Below are 24,768 nucleotides of genomic sequence, written 5' to 3'. Positions count from 1 at the left end.
AGGAATGTCGTAGAAACATGAAACAAAAACCACTATGTAGGTCTCAGTTAGACCTATATTTCATCCACTGAGACTCTGTTGCTAAAATCAACAGGAAGTTTACTAGTCCCACTTCAATATAAAAGTTGGCTGAAAAATGTCGCTTTTTTTTCAAACATCTCCTCTGAGGCCGTTTTTCGTTTTGGCTTCAAATAAGCACAGAAAAGAGATTGAACCCTTCTGATTAAAAGTTAAAGAAAGAGTTTTAATTACTACCCGGGTTTGGATTTTTTGAGCCCGCAAAGAACCATTGCGCTGCTGCTGTTGTCACAAAATGGCGGCTTTCTGCTCAGACAAAACTGTAGGACTGTCATGAAACAAAAACCTTAATATAGGTCTCACTGAGACCTATATTTCATACACTGACCGCCCACAACTAAAATCAACAGGAAGTTTGCTATTCCCACTTCAATACAACAACTGCATTACATTCACCATGCATTTGAGTCTCAAAATGGCGGCACCAAGCCGTCCTTATAAAATGCCCAAGCCACTTTTCAACTGTTATTATTATGAGACTGATGTATAACACGTGTATACAACTTTTTCTCTGTGTAATAATCCATCCATCCATCTTCTACCGCTTATCTGGGCTTTGGTCGCGGGGGCAACAGCCAAAGCGGTCCCGTCCATCGCTGCTTGCAGCTTTAATTTTCTTTTGTTTTTTGTTTGTAACCTATTTTAGATCTTCATTATTTATTGCAATTTATTACAGTATGTCTCTATATACATATATTTTTTTTTTTAATACATTTCGGCCAAATGGGTCGGCTTCCTCCCACCTCCAAAGACATGCACCTGGGGATAAGTTGATTGGCAACACTAAATTGGCCCTAGTGTGTGAATGTGAGTGTGAATGTTGTCTGTCTATCTGTGTTGGCCCTGCGATGAGACTTGTCCAGGGTGTACCCCGCCTTCCGCCCGATTGTAGCTGAGATAGGCGCCAGCGCCCCCCGCGACCCCGAAAGGGAATAAGCGGTAGAAAATGGATGGATGGATGGGTCGCATTTCAATTTCTTACACACACTTGTTATTTCATATGTTGACCAGAGGGGGAGCACTTTTAAATGCGACACAGTCAAATTTTAAAAATCCCTCCTTTTTGGGACCAGCCTCATTTTAATATATTTCACCAGCAGGGGTGCAAATGAGACATTCTCTATTAGATGCAATGGTTTTCTGTATTGGGACCATGATTTATGTCCTGAGTTGTTCACACCTCCTCATATGGAAGGTACTTTTCCTTGTTGATGTCTCAAGAAGAGTAGAAATACAAGAACACACACAAATCGTTGCATATTTGAATCCGCACCAAGTGACGACATGTTTTTGTATGTGCAGAAAGTGTAAGATCACATTGAGCGGACCGTGGCAGGAAGTCCCGCCCATCCCTCTGAGTGACATCTCTCTGATGCCGTGCTTGGCTCAAAGCAAGATGGAGGAGGTGCCCCTGTGGGCCCTCAGCGACAAGGGGGACGTGCTGTGTCGGCTTGGGGTCACCACTCAGAACCCGGCGGTGAGGGAGTGTGGGTTTTATATGCTTAACATGGTTTCACTTTCACTATGATGTGGTGTCACAGGGCACCTCATGGCTTCACGTGGGCACCGACCAGCCCTTTAAGTCCATCTCCATAGGCGGGGCCAATCAAGTGTGGGCCATCGCCAAGGATGGCGCCGTTTTCTACAGGGGCTCTGTGTCCCCCCACAACCCTGCAGGTGAGCAACACCTGGGGAAAACACCCTTTAACATTGGATTTTTGGACTATAAATAGCTTATGAAATTATAATAAAAAAAAAATTAAATATGCCCTGCGATGACGTGGCGACTTGTCCAGGGTGTACCCTGCCTTCCGCCCGATTGTAGCTGAGATAGGCGCCAGCGCCCCCCGCGACCCCGAAAGGGAATAAGCGGTAGAAAATGGATGGATGGAAATATTAAATATAATACTAAATTAAAGTCAAAATACTGGGTTGTTTAATTTTTCTAAAATTACTTAAATACACATTTATTATTACAATATTGAGGATTTTAGTTTTCATATTATTCTTATAAAATTCATGTTTTTTTGCTCCTTTTTGTTACTTTATCCTTATTAAATTATGACTTTTTTCACTTTTAATATCTGCTTTGTCTTGTAATTATTTGTCCCCTTCTAGTATAATTTTCAAATAATTGTCATAAGACAACATTCTTTTTTTTCCATTCAAATGTAAAAAAAAACAACAATTTTCTTACTCAAAGTACACCTTTATTCTTTTAAAAAAGTAGTGTTTTTTTTCCATATTATAATTGTTATAAAATGTACTATTCTTTTTAATACTTAGAATTTCTTGTTAAAAAAAACAAACAAAATATATATATATAAGTATGTATATATATATATACACACATACATATATATATATATATACACACATACATATATATATATATATATACACACATACATATATATATACACACATACATATATATATACACACATACATATATATATATATATACATACATACATATATATATACACACATACATATATATATATATATACACACATACATATATATATACACACATACATATATATATATACATACATACATATATATACACACATACATATATATATATATATACACACATACATATATATATACATACATACATATATATATACACACATACATACATATATATATATATATATATATATATATATATATATATACATACATACATATATACACACAAATATATACATATATATAAAAATGGGAAGAAAAAAAAAAAATATATATATATATATATATATATATTTAATAGGTTTTACTCACTATGACAGCACACTGTCAAATTAATTTTGACAGTTATTTAAACATAACTCCTAAACCACACATGAAAAAAGGCTAACAATGCCTGAAATAATGCATCCTTGTGAGTTTTACACAAAATATATCAGTCCTTAAGGACCGCAAACACAATAAGTAGTTTTTTACTTATTTTTTGTTACTTACTTAATGCTGAGATAATGCAAAAAAAGCAATAAAAATGTATTCCAACATAACTCCTGAACCAAACATGCAATATGTCTAAAAATGCCTGTAATTTTTAATATCTGTGAGTTTTACTAGACTTAATAGTTTTGGTAAAGTTTGCAAATAGAAAAAATAGGTTTTAGTCACTATGACAGCACACTGCCACACTCAATATTACAGTTATTTAAACATAACTCCCAAACCACACATGCAAAATGGCTAATAATGCCTGGAAAATTTATCTTTGTGAGTTTCACTGGAAAAAACAAAATTTTGTAAGGTTTGCAAAGACACAAGTTTGATTTTTACTCAATATGACAGTATAACTTTCATAATAAATATGAAAATTATACACACATAACTTCAAAACCAAACATGCATTATGTCTAAAAATGCCTGTGCTATTGTATCTATGTGAGTTTTAGTAGAATCAATTGTTTTTGTATAGTTTGCAAATATAAAAAATAGGGTTTACTCACTATGACAGTACACTTATAATTGTCATAAAATAAAAAATAAAAAAGTTATTTCAATACTTGGATTTTCTTGTTAAAAAAACAAAACATATATATATATATATATATATATATATATATATATGTATGTGTGTGTGTGTGTGTATGTGTTTATATATTGTATGTGTATATATATGTACAGTATGTGTATATATGTATGTGTATATATATGCATGTATATATGTATATATATATATATTAATTTTTACATATATATGTATATATTTGTCTCTCTCTCTCTCTATCCTTGGAGGATTTTCTAATAATCGTTATCATACGACAGTAAAAAAAAAATATATATATTCTTCAAATATCAAAAGATATATTTTTTTCTCAGACTACATTAACATTATATTCCTATAAATTACAAAAAAAATCCTTCTACTATTATGACTTATCGTCAAATTATATTGTACTACTTATTCTACTTATTTAAATTATGGATTTTTTCACTTTTAATATCTGCCTTGTCTTGTAATTATTTGTTTCCTTCTAGTATGATTTTCAAATAATTGTCAAAATTATTCTTTTTCCATTCAAATGTAAAAAAAACACCATTTTCTTACTCATAAAATACACCTTTATTATTTTAAAAAAAATAGTGTTTTTTCCCATATTATAATTGTCATAAAATATAAAGTTATTTCAATATTTAGATTTTCTTGTTAAAAAAACAAACAAAACATATACATTATATATATATATATATATATATATATATATATATATATACACATATATATACATATATATTTCTGTCTCTCTCTCTACTTGGAGGATTTTCTAATAAATGTTATCATATGACAGTAAAAAAAATATATATATATGTATTTTTCAAATATCAAAAGATACATTTTTTTCTCAGACTAAATTAACATTATATTCCTATAAATTACAAAAAAAATCCTTCCATTATTATGACTTATCGTACAATTATATTTTCCTACTAATTTTATGACTTATTTAAATTATGACTTTTTGCACTTATATCTGTTTTGTCTTGTAATTGTTTCCTTCTAGTATAATTTTCAAATAATTGTCAAAAACAATTTTTTTCCATTCAACTGTAAAAAAAAACCAATCATTTTCTTACTCATAGAGTACACCTTTAGTCTTTTAAAAGAAATGTGTTTTTTTTTCCCATATTACAATTGTCGTAAAGTAAAAAAAAAAAAAAGTTTTTTCAATACTTAAATTTTCTTGTGAAAAAACAAAACAAACAATATACATACATACATACATAAATACATACACATTTATTTATTTCTCCTTGGAGGATTTTCTAATAATCGTTATAATAAAAAAAAATAAAAAAATTCTTCAAATATCAAAACAGCAATTTTTTTTCTCAGACAAAATTACCATTACATCGCTATAAGTTTAAAAAAAAAACCTTCTAATATTATGACTTAACATAAAATTATACCTATTATATCTATATTTCCTACTAATTTTATGATGTATTTTTTATCAAATTATAATTTTCCTGTAACATCACCACTTTAGTCTCACAAAATTGTATTATTTACCTTCCTCATGAATACACGTGTATATGGTAAAAAAACAAAATAAAACGTATCACATTTCTATTATTTTCCCTGTAAAATTGCATCTTTTTTGTTAAATTTGTAATATTACATATTTTTTCCCATGAATTTATTTTAAACACAACAAACCAAAATGACTCTCCATCTACACAATTGAAACAAAATAGCATGCAAATACAATATTGTCATCCGAATAAAGGAAAATTAAGTTAAAAGAAACCAGGTTTGTCCAAAAATAAGCAGGATAAGGCAAAAGCTTAACATAATAATCTGATTCTTTATCAACAATACAACACATGATGTATAACAATAGCTAGACGAAGTGGCTGGGGAGAGGGAAGTCTGGGTTTCCCTGCTTAGGCTGTTGCCCCCGCGACCCGACCTCGGATAAGCGGAAGATGATGGATGGATGGATGGAAGTATATACATATGTATAATTACATCCATGCATACTCTATCATAAAAACACTCAGTATTTCATCTAATAGTATATATATATTTTTTTGCAGTATTTTTTTGTCCCTCCTACGAAAGCACTGGAACCTGTAAAGTTACCTGTGGATTTAATGACATTTAGATACGAGTATTTGAAACTGACCACTTTGCTCATGTCAATCTAACACAGGGGTCACCAACCAGATGAGTCGCCCGCTGGCCTGTTCTAAAAATAGCTCAAATAGCAGCACTTACCAGTGAGCTGCCTCTATTTTTTGAATTGTATTTATTTACTAGCAAGCTGGTCTCGCTCTGCGCTACATTTTTAATTCTAAGAGAGACAAACCTCAAATAGAATTTGAAAATCCCCCAAAAATATTTTAAAGACTTGGTCTTCACTTGTTTAAATAAATTCATTTACTTTTTAACTTTGCTTCTTATAACTTTCAGAAAGGCAATTTTAGAGAAAAAAATACAACCTTAAAAATGATTTGGGGCTTTTTAAACACATATATCTTTTTAACTTTTAAATTCCTTCCTCTTCTTACCTGAGAATTTTAATCAATTTTCAAGTATCTTTTAATTTATTGTAAAGAATCATAAATACATTTTTATTTAATTCTTCATTTTAGCTTCTGTTTTTTCGACGAAGAATATTTGTGAAATATTTCTGCAAATTTATGATTAAAACTCAGAAAATGTAGAAAATCTGTAGAATCAAATTTAAATCCTATTTCACAGTCTTTTGAATTTCTTTTAAAAATTTTGTTCTGGAAAATCTAGAAGAAATAATGATTTGTCTTTTTTAGGAAATATAGCTTGGTCCAATTTGTTATATATTCTAACAAAGTGCAGATTGGATTTTAGCCTATTTAAAACATGTCATTTCTAAAATTAATCATAATTAGGAAACATTTCTAATGATGTTCTATAAATTGTTTTTTTAATTTTTTCAAAAAGATTCAAATTAGCTAGTTTTTCTCCATTTTTTTTGGTTGAATTTTGAATTTTAAAGAGTCGAAAGTGAAGATAAACTATGTTTCAAAATTTAATTTTCATTTTTTTCGTGTTTTCTCCTCTTTTCAATTAAGTGTTTTTTTTCATCATTTATTCTCTAAAAAAACCTTCCGTAATAGGAAAAAAAATGTACGACAAAATGGCAGACAGAAATACCCAGTTTTATATATATATATATAGATTTATTTTTTCCTCTCGCTTGCACTTTTAACATGGAGGATTACATATCTAAAATTAAACAGTTTTCTAAACTGGACTTTCAATCGAAGCAGGAGGTAATAAAGGAAGATCTCCATCGAGACAGAGAGACTTTTAAAACTGAAGAAAGATAAGGAAGACTTTTATAAACAAGTTATCGATGCTTTTGATCAGAAGTAGTAAAGGTAAGACCATAATAACGTTTTTTTTTTATTAAATGTGCTTTTCATGATGGTATTCTTACATCACACTCAAATTTATAAGCACAGGCCTAATTTTATTGCATGCCTTTGGTAATTGCCGGAGTGAGAAGAGGTTTTAAAATAATTAGCGCCCCAGCTAAGGAAATACACTATTCTCACTAAGTGCACTTTTCTTGGTTGGAAAAAAAAAAAGACCTTTTTGCTCAATAAGTTGGAAAATATTCTTAAATTAAGTAAAGGTTAGTGCCATTATCTTGACATAATGATCATGATTTTTTCCATGCTTGAAGTAAGAAATTATTACTTTAAAAAGTATTTTTATACTTGTGAGTGTTAATGTTAAAACATGTCATGTCTAAAATTAATCATAATCAGGAAAAATGACTAATGATGTTCCATAAGTTCTTTTTTAAATTTTTTCAAAAAGATTCGAATTGGCTAGTTTTTCTCTTCATTTTTTTTCGGTTGAATTTTGAATTTTAAAGAGTCGAAAGTGAAGATAAACTATGTTTCAAAATTTAATTTTCATTTTTTTCGTGTTTTCTCCTCTTTTAAACCGGTTTTTTTTCATCATTTATTCTCTACAAAAAACCTTCCGTAATAGGAAAAAAAATGTACGACAAAATGACAGACAGAAATACCCATTTTTTTATTTATATAGATTTATTCATTAAAGGTAAATTGAGCAAATTGGCTATTTCTGGCAATTTATTTAAGTGTGTATCAAACTGGTAGCCCTTGTGCAAGTTAAAACTCATACTATGCGAAGTGAAAGCCATTTATCAACAACACCCAGTACCCAAGAAGTAGCTCTTGCTTTCAAAAAGGTTGCTGCATTGTATTGCAATGTGGTGCACTGCCCCCTACAGGAGAGTGCTGGTACCACGTCCCCTCCCCCTCCAGGCAGACGCTGAGACAAGTGTCAGTGGGCCGCACTTCAGTGTTTGCAGTGGATGAAAACTGTACGTGGTCCCAAGTCAACGTTCCGTGTTCCAAGTCTTCGTTGTAGTAATACACTTCCCTGCGGTGACCTCAGGTAACCTTTGGTACCGACAAGGCCTCACACCCAGCTACCCTCAGGGGTCCGCATGGGAGCTCATCTCCAACAATGTCACCAAGGTCTCTGTCGGCCCTCTAGACCAGGTCAGCGGCGCCACAACAGGAAGTTCACGCAATTGCAAACGTCGGGTCAGTCTTTTTTTTTTGTTCCTTCCTCAGATGTGGATCATAGCAGACGGAATGCCGGGTTTCCCTACCGAGACCCCTGGAGCGCTTTGCCACCGACTGGGGGTGGGGCCTATGCAGCCTAAAGGTCAACACTGGGACTACGGTCTAGGGGTATGTACAAAACCAGTGAAATTGTCACGTTGTGTAAATGGTAAATAAAAACAGAATACAATGATTTGCTAATCCTTTTCGACTTATATTCAATTGAATAGACTGCAAAGACAAGATATTTTATGTTCACACTGGAAAATGTTTTCAAATATTAGCTCATTTGGAATTTAATGCCTTCAATTTGTTCCAAAAACCTGGAACAAGTGGCAAAAAAGACCGAGACAGTTGAGGAATGCTCATCAAACACTTATTTGGAACATCCCACAGGTGTGCAGGCTAATTGGGAACAGGTGGGTGCCATGATTGGGTATAAAAACAGCTTCCATGAAATGCTCAGTCATTCACAAACAAGGATGGGGCGAGTTCTCACCACTTTGTCAACAAATTGTTGAACAGTTTTAGAACATTTTCTCAACCAGCTATCGCAAGGAATTTAGAGATTTCACCATTTATGGTTCGTAATATCATCAAAAGGTTCAGAGAATCTGGAGAAATCACTGCACGTAAGCGATGATATTACGGACCTTCCATCCCTCGGGCGGTACTGCATCAAAAACCGACATCAGTGTGTAAAGGATATCACCACATGAACACTTCAGAAAACCACTGTCAGTAACTACAGTCGGTCGCTACATCTGTAAGTGCAAGTTAAAACTCATACTATGTGAAGTGAAAGCCATTTATCAACAACACCCAGAAACGCTGGGCCCGAGCTCATCTGAGATGGACTGATGCAAAGTGCAAAAGTGTTCTCTGGTCTGACGAGTTCACATTTCAAATTGTTTTGGAAACCGTGGACGTTGTGTCCTCCGTAACAAATGCTCAGTCATTCACAAACAAGGATGAGGCGAGTTCTCACCACTTTGTCAACAAATTGTTGAACAGTTTTAGAACATTTTCTCAACCAGCTATCGCGAGGAATTTAGAGATTTCACCATTTATGGTTCGTAAAATCAGAGAATCTGGAGAAATCACCGCACGTAAGCGATGATATTACGGACCTTCCATCCCTCGGGCGGTACTGCACCAAAAAGCGACATCAGTGTGTAAAGGATATCACCACATGGGCTCAGGAACACTTCAGAAAACCACTGTCAGTAACTACAGTCGGTCGCTACATAGATAGATAGATAGATAGATAGATAGATAGATAGTACTTTATTGATTCCTTCAGGAGAGTTCCTTCAGGAAAATTAAAATTCCAGCAGCAGTGTACAGAGTTGAGATTAATTTAAAGAAAAAAGTAAAAAGTAAATAATGGGGGTTTAAATGGAAACAAAATAGAGAAATATTACAAAAAGAATAAAAACAATGGGAATAACAATATAACAGTAAAATAAGACTATAACAAGACAAAGTAGGCAGTAGTGACCATGTTAGGAAAACGTATTGCACTGTTATTGTTTTGCATCCCCTGTCATCCTAGTACCCCCCGTCCCCCCATCTGTAAGTGCAAGTTAAAACTCATACTATGCGAAGTGAAAGCCATTTATCAACAACACCCAGAAACGCTGGGCCCGAGCTCATCTGAGATGGACTGATGCAAAGTGCAAAAGTGTTCTCTGGTCTGACGAGTTCACATTTCAAATTGTTTTGGAAACCGTGGACGTTGTGTCCTCCGGAACAAAGAGGAAAAGAACCATCCAGATTGTTGTAGGCGCAAAGTGTATCTGTGATGGTATGGGGGTGTATTAGTGCCCAAGGCATGGGTAACTTACACATCTGTGAAGGCACCATTAACGCTGAAAGGTACATACAGGTTTTGGAGCAACATATGTTGTCATCCAAGGAACGTTATCATGGACGCCCCTGCTTATTTCAGCAAGACAATGCCAAGCCACGTGTTACAACAGCGTGGCTTCGTAGTAAAAGAGTGCGGGTACTAGACTGGCCTGCCTTTAGTCCAGACCTGTCTCCCATGGAAAATACCCCAACTTAGACAGTTGAACAACTTAAGTGCCAACTTAACTGGTTTTGTAAATAAAGACAACTTGTCCTAATACTTTGTGTATTTGTGTTTCCACCAGGGAGGCTGGGAGCACATCAGCGTGAGGGCCAACTCACTGGAGGCCCCTCGCACTCAGCACCCACTCCCACTCCCACCCGGACCCTCACTCAGCCCACAGCTTCCAAGCAGAGCCAATGGGAAGGCAATGGTGGGTGTTCCCGTTTAAGCCCCGCCCCTCTTTGTGTGTGCCGGGATCCTCGTTAGACTACTTGGGGAGTGAAGGTATTTATGTACATTATTTCTACTTCTAAAGGGTTGCATTCCAAACACAAAAGGGCACAAAACATTCCTCCTCCGTGTTAGTGTGTAAGTTATTTAATATAAGTAAGCATGTTTGTGCTTTTATTCATTTTTCTTTGTCTCACTTGTGCACGTTTCTTTTTTTTTCTTCAAAGTGTGAAATGTGTATAAAAGCTAAAAGATCAATTCTAAGCGGTGGTAAAAGTATTTAAATGTCCTCCTGGATTCTGCAATAATACCACTAAAACATCTTCCTGTTAGCCACAAGTTTTCAAAGGCGACTATTGTTCAAATGAAAATTTATCTTACGTTCTGATATGAAATAAAAGACTGAAGAATATTTTTGACTGGACAATGGCGGGGCTACTTTTGTTTTAGGAATAATTATTTGGACAGATGAGTTTTTCATTGCATTTTTTTGAAAATGAAAATAAAATGACAAAATGTTCTAAACAAATTGATTGATAAAATAAAATAAAATCATCCAAAATGAAACCCACAGCACAAAAGCTCAATTGCTCGGTTGGTAGAAGTGAAGTGAATTATATTTATATAGCTCTTTTCTCTAGTGACTCAAAGCGCTTTACATAGTGAAACCCAATATCTAAGTTCCATTTAAACCAGTGTGGGTGGCACTGGGAGCAGGTGGGTAAAGTGTCTTGCCCAAGGACACAACGGCAGTGACTAGGATGGCGGAAGTGGGAATCGAACCTGCAACCCTCAAGTTGCTGGCACGGCCGCTCTACCAACCGAGCTATGCCGATTATAGACTATAGAGCGGCAGTGCCAGCAACTTGAAGGTTCCAGGTTTGATCCCTGCTTCCGTAATCCTAGTCACTGCCGTTGTGTCCTTGGGCAAGACACTTTACCCACCTGCTCCCACACTGCTTTAAATGTAACTTAGATATTGGGTTTCACTATGTAAAGCGCTTTGAGTCACTAGAGAAAAAGCGCTATATAAATATAATTCACTTAACTAAATTAATCAACATTGAAAAAAAATGTAAATACAATTAGAACATATGTAATTTTTTAATCAATCAATTAATGTTTATTTATTTAGCCCAAAATCACAAGCGTCTCAAAGGGCTGCACAAACCACAACGACATCCTCGGTACAGAGCTAACATAATATTGTGAGAGTCCAGTCCATAGTGGATCTAACATAATAGTGAGAGTCCAGTCCATAGTGGATCTAGCATAATAGTGAGAGTCCAGTCCATAGTGGATCTAACATAACAGTGATAGTCCAGTCCATAGTGGATCTAACATAATAGTGTGAGAGTCCAGTCCATAGTGGATCTAACATAACAGTGATAGTCCAGTCCATAGTGGATCTAACATAATAGTGTGAGAGTCCAGTCCATAGTGGATCTAACATAACAGTGATAGTCCAGTCCATAGTGGATCTAACATAACAGTGATAGTCCAGTCCAGAGTGGATCTAACATAATATTGTGAAAGTCCAGTCCATAGTGGATCTAACATAATAGCGAGAGTCCAGTCCATAGTGGATCTAACATAATATTGTGAGAGTCCAGTCCATAGTGGATCTAACATAATAGCGAGAGTCCAGTCCATAGTGGATCTAAAATAATAGTGTGAGAGTCCAGTCCATAGTGGATCTAACATAATATTGTGAGAGTCCAGTCCATAGTGGATCTAACATAATAGCGAGAGTCCAGTCCATAGTGGATCTAAAATAATAGTGTGAGAGTCCAGTCCATAGTGGATCTAACATAAGAGTGAGAGTCCAGTCCATAGTGGATCTAACATAATAGTGTGAGAGTCCAGTCCATAGTGGATCTAACATAATAGTGAGAGTCCAGTCCATAGTGGATCTAACATAATAGTGAGAGTCCAGTCCAAAGTGGATCTAACATAAGAGTGAGAGTCCAGTCCAAAGTGGATCCAATATAGTAGCAAGAGTTAGTTTTTTCCCTTCATTTTTGTATTTTTTTAGTTCAATTAGAACAAAAACACAGATAAAAAAATAAAATAAATTCATTAATTTATTGTAAATTAATCTATTTAAATTGTTGGTTTTATGTCTTAATTTTTTGAATATTTAAAAAACGCATTAGGACAAAATACATTGCAAAAAAACCAACAAAGTGTTTTAATTTAGTGGTTATTTTCCTTGCTCAATGAATAATAAATGTGATATTTGGTTGTATTCTGTAGCTGAAAAACGTAATATTTTAGAAGCCTATCATGAAGAGATTATCAATCTTTATTGTAGAACTTAAAATCCAATGAACTAGGGGTGTCCAAACTTTTTCCACTGAGGGCCGCACACTGAAAATCCAAAGCAAGTGGGGACCGTTTTTATATTTGTTATTTTAAAAAACAATACATGTATAAAAAATATACATTTAGTTCTCCACTCAGGCTTGATTCCGGGGACTCCAAAGGGTTTTGGTCATAAAAATATTAAAAATGTGCTATTATTATTGACATTTTAAATCCCAGATCAACATTAGGTGTAACTGTCAATATAACGTTATTAAAGATTTAAGTTGTATGCTCTTTTTGTCACAAAAAAAAACTTTTTTTAATGGAAAAATCACAAAATATGCAATATTTTCATCCAATATTATTGTTAAATGGAATATTTGAGATTATATAATAATTGGAGCATTAAAAAGGTCAATAACTCATAACACTATTGATTTTAATTATTTTTTAAACAATGACACTTAAAAACAAATCACTAAAATTATTGGGGCCCCAAAAGGGTTCTACTCATTTAAGTGTTAGATAATAAATTATACATTTTTTTTTACTGTTTATTTTTAACATAATAATCTCGAGATCAACTTCGGATCTACCCGTCAATTATAAGTTTTATTGTTGTTTGTGTTTTTTGTTGGTTCATTTTAGGCCCGTCTTTAAAAAACAAAACAAAAACAGCTTAGTTTCTTACATGGCAAACACAAAATATGCTACATTTTCCCAAAAAAATATCTCAAAATCAACTTTAGATCCATCTGTCAATTATAACTTTTATTGTTGTTTGTTTTTTGTGTGTTTGTTTTAGGCCCTTCTTTAACAAAAAACAGCTCAGTTTTTTATATGGCAGACACAAAATACGCTACATCTTCCCCCAAAAATATCTCAAAGTGGAAAATTTAACGTGAAGTAATTGGAGCCTTGAATAGGTCAATAATTCATAATGACATTGATTTTGATTCATTATTATTTTTTAAATCAGGGGTGCCCACACTTTTTCTGCAGGCGAGCTACTTTTCAATTGACCAACTCGAGGGGATCTACCTCATTTATATATATCATTTATATTTATTTATTTATGAAAGAGACATTTTTGTAAACAAGTTAAATGTGTTTAATGATAATACAAGCATGTGTAACACATATAGATGTCTTTCTTTCACAAAGACAAGAATAGAAGTTGGTGTATTACCTGATTCTGATGACTTGCATTGATTGGAATCAGACAGTAATGATGATAACGCCCACATTTTCAAATGGAGGAGAAAAAAAGTTGTCCTTTCTGTACAATACCACATGAAAGTGGTTGCTTTTTGGCATCTAATTCATCCAGCTTCCATACACTTTACAAGAAAAACATTGGCGGCAAATTCCGTAGCTTGCTTGATTGACATTCACGGCACCCGAGGGTCTTGTGAGATGACGCTGGCTGCTGCCAGTTCATTATTATGAAAAAATGACCGAGAGGAAGGCCAGAAACACTTTTCATTTCAACAGACTTTCGCGCCGTCCCTTCCGTCAAAACTCTAAAGGCCGACTGCACATTTCCTATCTTCACAATAAAAGCCCCGCTTCATGCTGCCTGCGCTAACTAAATACGGAGTCTCGGAAAGCTGGCGTGCACAAGTGATGTGCACGCCAGCTTTCTGAGGGATCGCTTGTGCACGCCAGCTTTCTGAGGGATCGCTTGTGCACGCCAGTTTTCCGAGACTCTGTATTTAGTTAGCGCAGGCAGCATGAAGCAGGGCTTTTATTGTGAAGATAGGAAATGTGCAGTCGGCCTTTAGAGTTTTGACGGAAGGTACGGCGCGAGAGTCTGTTGAAATAAAAAGTGTTTCTCGCCTTCCTCTCGGTCATATTTTCATAATAATGATCTTGCAGCAGCCAGCGTCATCTCACAAGACCCTCCGGTACCGTGAATGTCATTTAAGTGACGTCTTGGTGAAGATTGATGATCACTCATTTTTAGCTCTATTTTTTTTAAAAGCCTGGCTGGAGATGGACTGACACACCCCCCGCGGTCGACTGGTAGCTCGCGATCGACGTAATGGGCACCCCTGCTTTAAAGAAAGAAACAGCCTGCATGGCAGCTTTGTGTTATTAGAGTAAACATTGCAAAATGTTCTTATTACATTTCACCCGTTTGCTCCTTTATATCACTATTTATGCTTTAAAAATGTTTCAATGGTATTTTTAAAATGTGCCGTTAAAAAATGACCTACGGGCCGCATTTTGGACACCCCTGTGTTAAATAAACACCAAACATTACATAATTGAGTTAGATTCAACATGACACGGACGCCGCATTAGAAGTTCATTTGCATTTATTTCCATATTAAACAGTGTAATTATAAACATTTCAATGACACTAACGCATGATCCATGTAAAACAAGTAAAAATATCACTTTTTTTGTGTAATTCTTCCAAAATCAAAGGACAGCGTAAATCCATAATTATTTATTTACCACAATGATATGTTGTCGTGATCGTCTCGGCTTGCGCTCAACGTCCTTCTTTACTTCTCACACGCTGGTTATATCTCTCCCATTTGCAGACAAAACAAAAGAAACATATTTATACACGTCAGTACACGTTTTAAGTTACATTTGTCAAATGTGCAAGATTAAGCAAATGTGTCGTCCTTAAATAAACCTCAAACTGCGAGGACAGTGTCGTCTTAATAGGTCGGAATCCTTAAGATCAAGTCGTTAAAGGAGTACAGTTAGAACCGTATTACCCAGTTTTTACTGCTTGACTCACGCACACACGCTCCTGCACAGTCACTGAGATGATTGACAGCCTGCTAAAGGAAACAAGAAGTGGTGCAAATCCCCTCTGAGGTTCTTTGGCTAGCAAAATTCAACCGAATGACAAATGTCACTGAACAAATATCAACAGCCTAGTAATTATTCTACAACAAATAGAAATGAAAATATAATTTAAAACAAGGAAGGGGTTGGAATTAAAATAAAAGCAAATCAGAAAAAAGTCAATTAAAATGCATTAAAATTGAAAATTCAAGTTAAGACTGAACAAAAGGGAAAATCTTTCAATAAAATTAAAAGTCAATTAAATTAAAAATCAATTAAAATGCATTAAAATTGAAAATTCAAGTTAAGACTGAACAAAACGGAAAAACTTTCAATAAAATTAAAACAAATGAAGTTGAAGCAAAAAAAAAAAAATCATTAAAAAGCAAATCCCCTAATCAAAACAATCTTTGTGTTAATGTCCAAAAAGCTGAATCTTCTTTTTTAGTGTTTGTTGCTATCTTTAATGACCAAAAAGCTGCCCGTGTTATTACAAAGTCTTTGCACTTTTATACAAACTCCCACGTCTTCATCTCAACATAAAAGTGAAGTTTGCCAGTGTGACATTAAAAATGGACACCGGCTCACCCAAACACCTAGAAAAACTATTTTAGTCCTTGAAGTTGTAAGTTTCATGTGTGACTGCAACATCCTGCATCGGGAGGGGAGGAGTGAGACCTCTTTACAGATCCAGTCTGTGTTGGCAAGTGTGTTTGGGGCAATATTCTACACAAACAAGTAGGAGACAGGAGGAAAGTGAACTAAAAAAAAAAAAAGGCAGAAGAATGAGTGACTAAGGAAGCGATGACAAAGTATTCCACGTTCATATTCAAAGAACTTATTCCTATTTGGCTGGAGTCTACTTTAACAAAATAGATGTATTCTTGTTGGGTGACAGTAGGGGGGGGGGGGGAATAGGCTCCGCCTCCCATGGTCTTAACAACATAATAAATGTACTTTGCCCCTTATTCCATCTGTTACCTTCCCCAAAGTGCGATTGTTGTTATTTAGTCTTTTTCTCCATCCTCGCTGCTTCCTGCCAGCAACACAAAAACAACACACAGTTACACACCAGACTGCAAACCTTTTTTCTAATTGTATTATAAAAATAAAGTAAAAAATACATGAAGAAAAGCAATAAAATACCAAACATAAGTCAGTTCTTTTTCAAATTAAAAACATTTAAATGGAAGCCAATAATGATACATTTGTTGAAATGGTTATGTATAGTTTTTTTCAGATTATAAGTTGCAGTTTTTTTTTCATAGTTTGGCCGTTTGACGTAATAAATCCAAAACAACTTTAAAAATGAAAGTGTACAAATAGTCAAAATGGAAAATAGTACATAATAAATCACAAAACTATTTGATGTATTTTGTACAATTGTCCATTTTGTCTACACTGCTAAAAGTCAGAAAAAAATACAAAAATGAGGGTCATTTTCTTTGAACTAAGCAAAAGAATCTGCTGATAGAACAAGAAAATTTGGCTTGTCAAGACTATCCCAAACAAGTAAAATTAGCTAACCTCAATTAACCCAAAAATACCTTAAAATAAGTATACTTAATTTCCTTGAATTGCCGCCGGGTATATAGTATGCACTTGCCTAGAATTACAGCCGGGTCAAACTTGTTCTGCAAAATAATTAGCGCATGCTTAGCATCTCCGCCGGGTCAAACTCGTCACGTCACGAGTGACACTTCACCTGTCATCATTTTCAAAATGGACGAGGTTGATTTCAATAATTTGAAATTGCATAAAGGGAAGAAGATTAAGAGCTATTCAGTAGGATTTAAGGTCCAAGCTATTAAATATGCTAAAAAGAACAGTAAGCAGCTATGTTTTATTAATACACCGTAGCTGCGTGTGTCAAATATGAGTCATTAAATGACTCCCGCCTCCTGGTGGTAGAGGGCGCTAGTGGTCCTTCTTGCGACTACTCGGCTGCAGAAGAAGTGACAACAAGCAGCGATCGTTTATTTTTTCCTCTCGCTTGCACTTTTAACATGGAGGATTACATATCTAAAATAAAACAGTTTTCTAAACTGGACTTTCAATCAAAGCAGGAGACAGAGAGACTTTTAAAACTGAAGAAAGATAAGGAAGACTAATATAAACAAGTTATCGATGCTTTTGATCAGAAGGAGCTGGGCAGGGACTTCATTTATAAGTAAAGGTAAGACCATAAGAACGTTTTTTTTTTATTAAATGTGCTTTTAATGATGGTATCCTTACATCACACTCAAATTTATAAGTGCAGGCCTAAATTTACTGCATGCCTTTGGTAAGTGCCGGAGTGAGAAGAGGTTTTAAAATAATTAGCGCCCCAGCTAAGGAAATACAGTATTCTCACTAAGTGCACTTTTCTTGGTAGAAAAAAAAAAAGACCTTTTTGCTCAATAAGTTGGAAAATATACTTAAATGAGGTAAATGTTAGTGCCATTATCTTGACATAATGATCATGATTTTTTGTCATGCTTGAAGTTAGAAATTATTACTTTAAACAGTAGTTTTATACTTGCTTTGCATCAGTTGATATTCTAGTTCAAGCATGTTTCACTCAATATATGTCATCACATCTCAGCAACAAGCTGGAATATCTTACTGAGATCATTTAGGACCAAAACCCTTCAAACAAGTAAAAACTAACATAAAATGGGGAGGTATTATCTTATCAGACAAAGTAAGCAAATATCAACCTAATTTGAAATGTTTCCTCCTACTTAGATTTCAGTTTTTGAGGTGTATTAGTGCACTTTTCTCTTTGAAGTTGTTCCGGATTTAGTGTTATTGTTGCACTTTCTGTTGAAAACTGCACACTGACAAAGACATTTTTGAAACCAGGATGTGTTCTGGCTTCATGACTTTAAGCTCATCATTGCTGTTATCTTGGCTAGGTCTCTAGTGATTGCTGCTATATGATATATTGACACATCTCCAATGCTGCTTCAGTCACAAGCTTATTCAAATAACAGTCACTAAATATTTATTTCCACTATGGACGAACTTGATTACCGCATTTTTCGGAGTATAAGTCGCACCGGCCGAAAATGCATAATAAAGAAGGAAAAAAACATATATAAGTCGCACTGGAGAATAAGAACCAACACCAAGAATAGACATTTGAAAGGCAATTTAAAATAAAGAATAGTGTAAAGTTGTCTTGTATGTTCACTATTTTATTTATTTATTTACAAGGACAAACTTGAAATAAGAAACATATGTTTAATGTACAATAATGACATATTTTGTGATCCCCTTTATTTAGAAAAGTATCAAAATATTTTTGGTATCGGTATTAGAAAAACACTTAAGTTCTATTGTTGAATTTTAAGCATTTGAATGCAGTTGCAATAAAACAAATGTAATTATAAAGAATGCTAATAAGGGCTATACCGGGGTGAGGATTGCTGCAAACCACAAAAGTTGGCAGCTAACTGATGCAAGAAGTGAGAAGAAGTGGACAATGTTATCAACATTCTACATGATTACCGTATTTTTACCATATTTTTCGGACTATAAGTCGCAGTTTTTTTCATGGTTTGGCCAGGGGTGCGACTTATATGTGAAATCATTAACACATTACCGTAAAATATCAAATAATATTATTTAGCTCATTCACGTAAGAGACTAGACGTATAAGATTTCATGGGATTTATGGATTACGAGTGACAGTTTGTTAAAGGTATAGCATGTTCTATATGTTCTAGTTATTTGAATGACTCTTACCATAATATGTTAGGTTAACATAGCAGTTGCTTATTTATGCCTCATATAACTTACACTTATTCAGCCTGTTGTTCACTATTCTTTATTTATTTTAAATTGCCTTTCAAATGTCTATTCTTGCTGTTGGATTTTATCAAATATATTTCCCCAAAAATGCGACTTATATTGGTTTTTTCCTTCTTTATTATGCATTTACAGCAGGTGTGACTTATACTCCGGAGCGACTTATACTCTGAAAAATGCGGTATTTAAAACACTATTAGCGTATTTTTCGGATTATAAATCGCACCGGCCGAAAATGCATAATAAAGAAGGCAAAAAACATATATAAATCACACTGGAGTATAAGTCACGTTTTTGGGGAAATATATTTGATAAAATCCAACAGCAAGAATAGACATTTGAAAGGCAATTTAAAATAAATAAAGAATAGTGAACAACAGGCTGAATAAGTGTAAGCAACTGAGAAGGTGCCTTCTATGTTAAGGTTAAGGCTATCACCTTAACAACAATAATTAGGGCTATCACCTTAACAACAATAATTAAGGCTATCACCTTAACAACAATAATTAAGGCTATCACCTTAACAACAATAATTAAGGCTATCACCTTAACAACAATAATTAAGGCTATCACCTTAACAACAATAATTAAGGCTATCACCTTAACAACAATAATTAGGGCTATCACCTTAACAACAATAATTAGGGCTATCACCTTAACAACAATAATTAAGGCTATCACCTTAACAACAATAATTAAGGCTATCACCTTAACAACAATAATTAGGGCTATCACCTTAACAACAATAATTAGGGCTATCACCTTAACAACAATAATTAGGGCTATCACCTTAACAACAATAATTAAGGCTATCACCTTAACAACAATAATTAAGGCTATCACCTTAACAACAATAATTAAGGCTATCACCTTAACAACAATAATTAAGGCTATCACCTTAACAACAATAATTAAGGCTATCACCTTAACAACAATAATTAGGGCTATCACCTTAACAACAATAATTAGGGCTATCACCTTAACAACAATAATTAAGGCTATCACCTTAACAACAATAATTAAGGCTATCACCTTAACAACAATAATTAGGGCTATCACCTTAACAACAATAATTAGGGCTATCACCTTAACAACAATAATTAGGGCTATCACCTTAACAACAATAATTAAGGCTATCACCTTAACAACAATAATTAGGGCTATCACCTTAACAACAATAATAAGGGTGTGCTATGATGCCTTTAGCGTCCGTAACAACCTGTGCTAACAGCTTGCCAGCCCAGTCACATGTAGTTTGTGGCTTCAGCAGATAAGCGTATGTGATTGTAAGGCATACTTGTTCAACAGCCATACAAGTTACACCAAAGGGGCCCGTTCAAACAACCTCAACACTGTGAACCCACACCAAACAAGAATGTTGTGTTACAGTGTGGATGTTCTCCCAAAATGTGTTTGTCATTCCTGTTTGGTGTGGCTTCACAGTGTGGCGCATATTAGTAAGAGTGTTAAAGTTGTTTATATCACAACCATCAGTGTAACCCGTGTAGCTGTTAAACAAGTATGCCTTGCAGTCAGTTACGTGTGCTAGCTGGGCTCGTATGCTACATGTGACCGGCTGGCACGCAGATAGCATGGCGTGAAAGTGGGCACATTGCGACGACACGTATTAGAAGATGTTTAAAGCATTGCCATCACGGCACGCCCACAATATCGTTGTGCGGGTGACAATCGGAGAATGTTATCCCCAGGATATTTCTGGGAGGCATCCGGGAGAAATTGTGGGGATCAGCAAGTATTCAGCTGAGCCACATCAGAGTGGGTTGCCGACCCCTGTTCTACATGTACAGACGCTTGTGTAAATCACACATGAACACCTTGAGAGAGAGCGATTGCAGCTATTTAGGATACAACACTTCTCAGACGGCAAGAAAACTTTCAAAAGTCCAGGTCAGCTGTGATTATACTTAGCAAATAACTTTGTCCATTTGTCAAAGGAGAGACAACGAGAATGCAAACTGCCGTGGATGTGATTAAAAAAAGGTAGCGTGTGCTTTGAAGACTACGGAAAACAGCGAATGCATTTGGACTGGCAAAGCAGACTGTGTCACTTATTGTCCACCATGTATGTCACGGACTCAACGTCTAGGTCCAAAGTGTATAAAGTCACCAAAAACGAATGAATGGACAATGAAGGTGAAGGCAAAAGAGTGAGGAGGGTCCTGATCAGATATCTAGATCCCTAGTTTGATTGACGTAAAATGGTCTTTATCACATTGTTTACGTTCACATGTCTAATAAAGATGTGATTAATGTATGATGTCTCAGGTGTGATTCACTACAATAGGACCCCACAACACACTGGACTCCAGCTCATTGAAATACTACAACACTTAAGACCCACTTTCATTCTTTGGCTTTTAACACTACGTGAGTTGTGTGGTCCTCTGTTCTGTTGTCCTCTGTGTTTTTTATACACTTTGATTTCTATTTTACTGTTTTAATTGATTTTACCCTTTAAAATACTTTTTAATCATATTTGTTTTTATATTGTTTTATATTCATTTATTTTTTGTTTTTATTCAGTCATTGGTGGAGCATAATATATATATATACTTTTTTTATTTTATTTTATTTTATTTTTTTTTACAATTGTTTTTAACATGGCTGTGCAGCACTTTGGAAACGTTATTGTTTAAATGTGTCATATAAATAAAGTGGATTGGATTGGATTGGATATTGTTCAGATAAGTGACATTTAAAAACTTGCACACACAGCAACACTGGAGGTGAGTATGATGTTTGCAACTTTTCGCGCATGTGTATTAGGTTTTAGTTTTGCCAGCGGACGGAGGGGGTGGGACAAGGGTAGGGAACCTATGGCTCTTGAGCCAGATGTGGCTCTTTTGATGACTGCATCTGGCTCTCAGATAATCTTAGCTGACGTTGCTTAACAAGATAAGTAATGAATAATTCCGCTGGTAATCACAGTGTTAAAAATAACGTTCAAAATATAAAACATTCTCATGCATTTCAACTACCGCACCTGTTCAAGAAGTTGCATTAATGATAAGAAGTATTGTATTTATTATTGCTTAACTTCAGAACAACAATGGTATTAAAAACAAGACTTATTATACTCTAAAAATGTTGGTCTTACTTTAAAAATGCACACATTTAGTTGTATTCAGTCTTAAAAAAATATTATATGGCTCTCACGGAAATACTTTTTAAAATATTTGGCTTGTATGGCTCTCTCAGCCAAAAAGGTTCCCGACCCCTGGGGTGGGGGGTCTTAAATGACCCATGAATTGATTAACGTGGACCCCGACTTAAATAAGTTGAAAAACTCATTGGGGTGTTACCATTTTGTGGTCAATTGTACAGAATATGTACTGAACTGTGCAATCTACTAATAAATGGTAAATGGTTGTACTTGTAGAGCGCTTTTCTACCCCTTTTTAAAGGAGCCCAAAGCGCTTTGACAATAATTCCACATTCACCCATTCACACTAGAAAGGCGCGGTTTGCGGTCTCATCCGCGGATAAACCGCGGGTCGGGCGGGTGACATGATGAAAAATTAGATTTTAAATAGATTCGGGCGGGTGGCGGTTGAACCATTCGGAAATATTTGTTATACATGGTTCAGGGATCGGCAACATTTACTACTCAAAGAGCCATTTTGACCCGTGTCACAAAGTAAAGAAGACAACAAGAGCCGCAAACATTCTCGCCAATATCTGCTGGCGGTCACCCAGTTGACAAGAATTAGGGCGTGCTGTGAAGCCATTGCCTTTGACGCCTTCTACAACATGAATAAAATGCATGCCAGTCCAGCAACATGTTATATGTGGCTTCTGCAGACACACGCACACGACAGAGGCACACTGGGTGACACAGAGTACACTGATGGTTGTGATATAAACAACTTTAACACTCTTACTAATATGCGCCACGTTGTGAAGCCACACTAAACAAGAATGACAAACACATTTCGGGAGAACATCCTCACAGTAACACAACATAAACGCAACAAAACAAATACCCAGAATCCTTTGCATCCATGACTATTCCTGACCATATTATACACCCCGCTAGCACCAGAACCCGCCCCCCCAGTGCGTTGGTAAGGTGGGCGGGGTTAAGGGCGCGGGGGTGTAAAATATATTCAGGAAGACTCATGGATGCAAAGGATCCTGGGTATTTGTTGTGTTGCGTTTATGTTGTGTTACTGTGAGGATGTTCTCCCGAAATGTGTTTGTCATTCTTGTTTGGTGTGGCTTCACAGTGTGGCGCATATTAGTAAGAGTGTTAAAATTGTTTATATCACAACCATCAGTGTACTCTGTATCACCCAGTATTGCCTTTCAATCTTGTACGTGTTTCTGCGGAAGCTGCACACAACATGTTGCTGGATTGGCAAACAACTTGTACATGTTGTTGAAGATATTAAAGACAATGGCTTCATAGCACGCCTTATTCTCGTTTTCTGGATAAGCACCAGCAAACAGTCGCGAGAATGTTTGCAGCTCCCATTGTCTTCTATACTCTGTGAAACGAGTCAAATTAGATCTATGAGTGGTGAAGGTTGCCGACCCCTGATATATAACAACGGGCGGGCGGTTGCGGTGTTGATAAAATGTTGGTTCGGGTGGATTGGCGGGTGAATGACGACTTTATAAGTAAACATTGATTGATTGATTTAGTGATGCGGTTGCGGATGACATAATTGCCTATCCGCGCATCTCTAATTCACACACATATTCACACACTGATAGTGGGAGCTGCCATGCAAGGCGATAACCACCACCGATCAGGAGCAAGGGTGAAGTGACTAGGATGGTAGAAGGTGGGGATTGAACCAGGAACCCTCAGATTGCTGGCATGGCCACTTTCCCAACTAATAAAAGTTTAAATCATACACCAGTGTGTGTGTGGACAAGGATAAGGTTAGGTGGCATATACCCTGTATAACCTTGATTGATTTAAGATGTCAGTAGATGAGTACAGTTTGCATTCGTTTTCCACATGAGTTGGCAGCCATGTTTTTGCCACAATCTGTCAGCACGTCGAGAAGATTTTGGTTTGCTTCGTTAGAGGTGAAAGTTGTGGCAGGACAATTTGCGACCACAACCTATTTATTCGCCGGACACAGGCGTTTTCTAGAAGTAAATGTGACAATTGGGACAGTGTGGCGCGGTTGGGAGGGTGGCCGTGCCAGCAATCTGAGGGTTCCTGGTTCGATCCCCGCCTTCTACCAACCTTGTCACGTCCGTTGTGTCCTTGAGCAAAACACTTCACCCTTGCTGCTGATGGGTGGTGGTTTTAGCCTTGCATGGCAGCTCCCTCCATCAGTGTGTGGATGTGTGAATGTGGAAAGGGCTTTGTAGAAAAAAAG

General features: G+C 35.6%; 2 protein-coding genes across 5 annotated transcripts in view; one reads left to right on the top strand and one right to left on the bottom strand.

Moving 5' to 3' along the window:
* tecpr1b (tectonin beta-propeller repeat containing 1b) overlaps nucleotides 1-21,953 on the top strand; it is a 64,611-nt gene extending 42,658 nt beyond the window's left edge. The window contains exons 21-27 of one of the 2 annotated variants that reach the window (XR_009803930.1): nucleotides 1,381-1,555; nucleotides 1,620-1,755; nucleotides 7,860-7,952; nucleotides 8,027-8,133; nucleotides 8,209-8,328; nucleotides 10,356-10,558; nucleotides 21,367-21,953. Coding sequence is in view for 1 of the 2 variants with exons in the window: in XM_061885100.1 (XP_061741084.1) it covers nucleotides 1,381-1,555; nucleotides 1,620-1,755; nucleotides 7,860-7,952; nucleotides 8,027-8,133; nucleotides 8,209-8,328; nucleotides 10,356-10,502 (778 nt within the window). In the remaining variant the exon portion in view is untranslated. Of the gene's footprint in view, nucleotides 1-1,380; nucleotides 1,556-1,619; nucleotides 1,756-7,859; nucleotides 7,953-8,026; nucleotides 8,134-8,208; nucleotides 8,329-10,355; nucleotides 11,039-21,366 lie in introns of those variants that run through there. The other variant, XM_061885100.1, reaches the window with a different exon arrangement.
* lmtk2 (lemur tyrosine kinase 2) overlaps nucleotides 15,115-24,768 on the bottom strand; it is a 70,295-nt gene continuing 60,641 nt past the window's right edge. For 2 of the 3 annotated variants that reach the window (XM_061885097.1, XM_061885099.1), the window contains exon 14: nucleotides 15,115-16,651. In XM_061885097.1, coding sequence (XP_061741081.1) covers nucleotides 16,627-16,651 — 25 coding nt within the window. In that variant the 3' untranslated portion in view covers nucleotides 15,115-16,626. The remainder of the gene's footprint in view (nucleotides 16,652-24,768) is intronic. The other variant, XM_061885098.1, reaches the window with a different exon arrangement.

The sequence above is a fragment of the Nerophis ophidion genome, linkage group LG23, assembly GCF_033978795.1.
Source record: "Nerophis ophidion isolate RoL-2023_Sa linkage group LG23, RoL_Noph_v1.0, whole genome shotgun sequence".
Classification (NCBI taxonomy): Eukaryota; Metazoa; Chordata; class Actinopteri; order Syngnathiformes; family Syngnathidae; genus Nerophis; species Nerophis ophidion.
The sequence above is the reverse complement of the archived record's forward strand: the minus strand, read 5'-3'. Positions and strand labels throughout refer to the sequence as shown.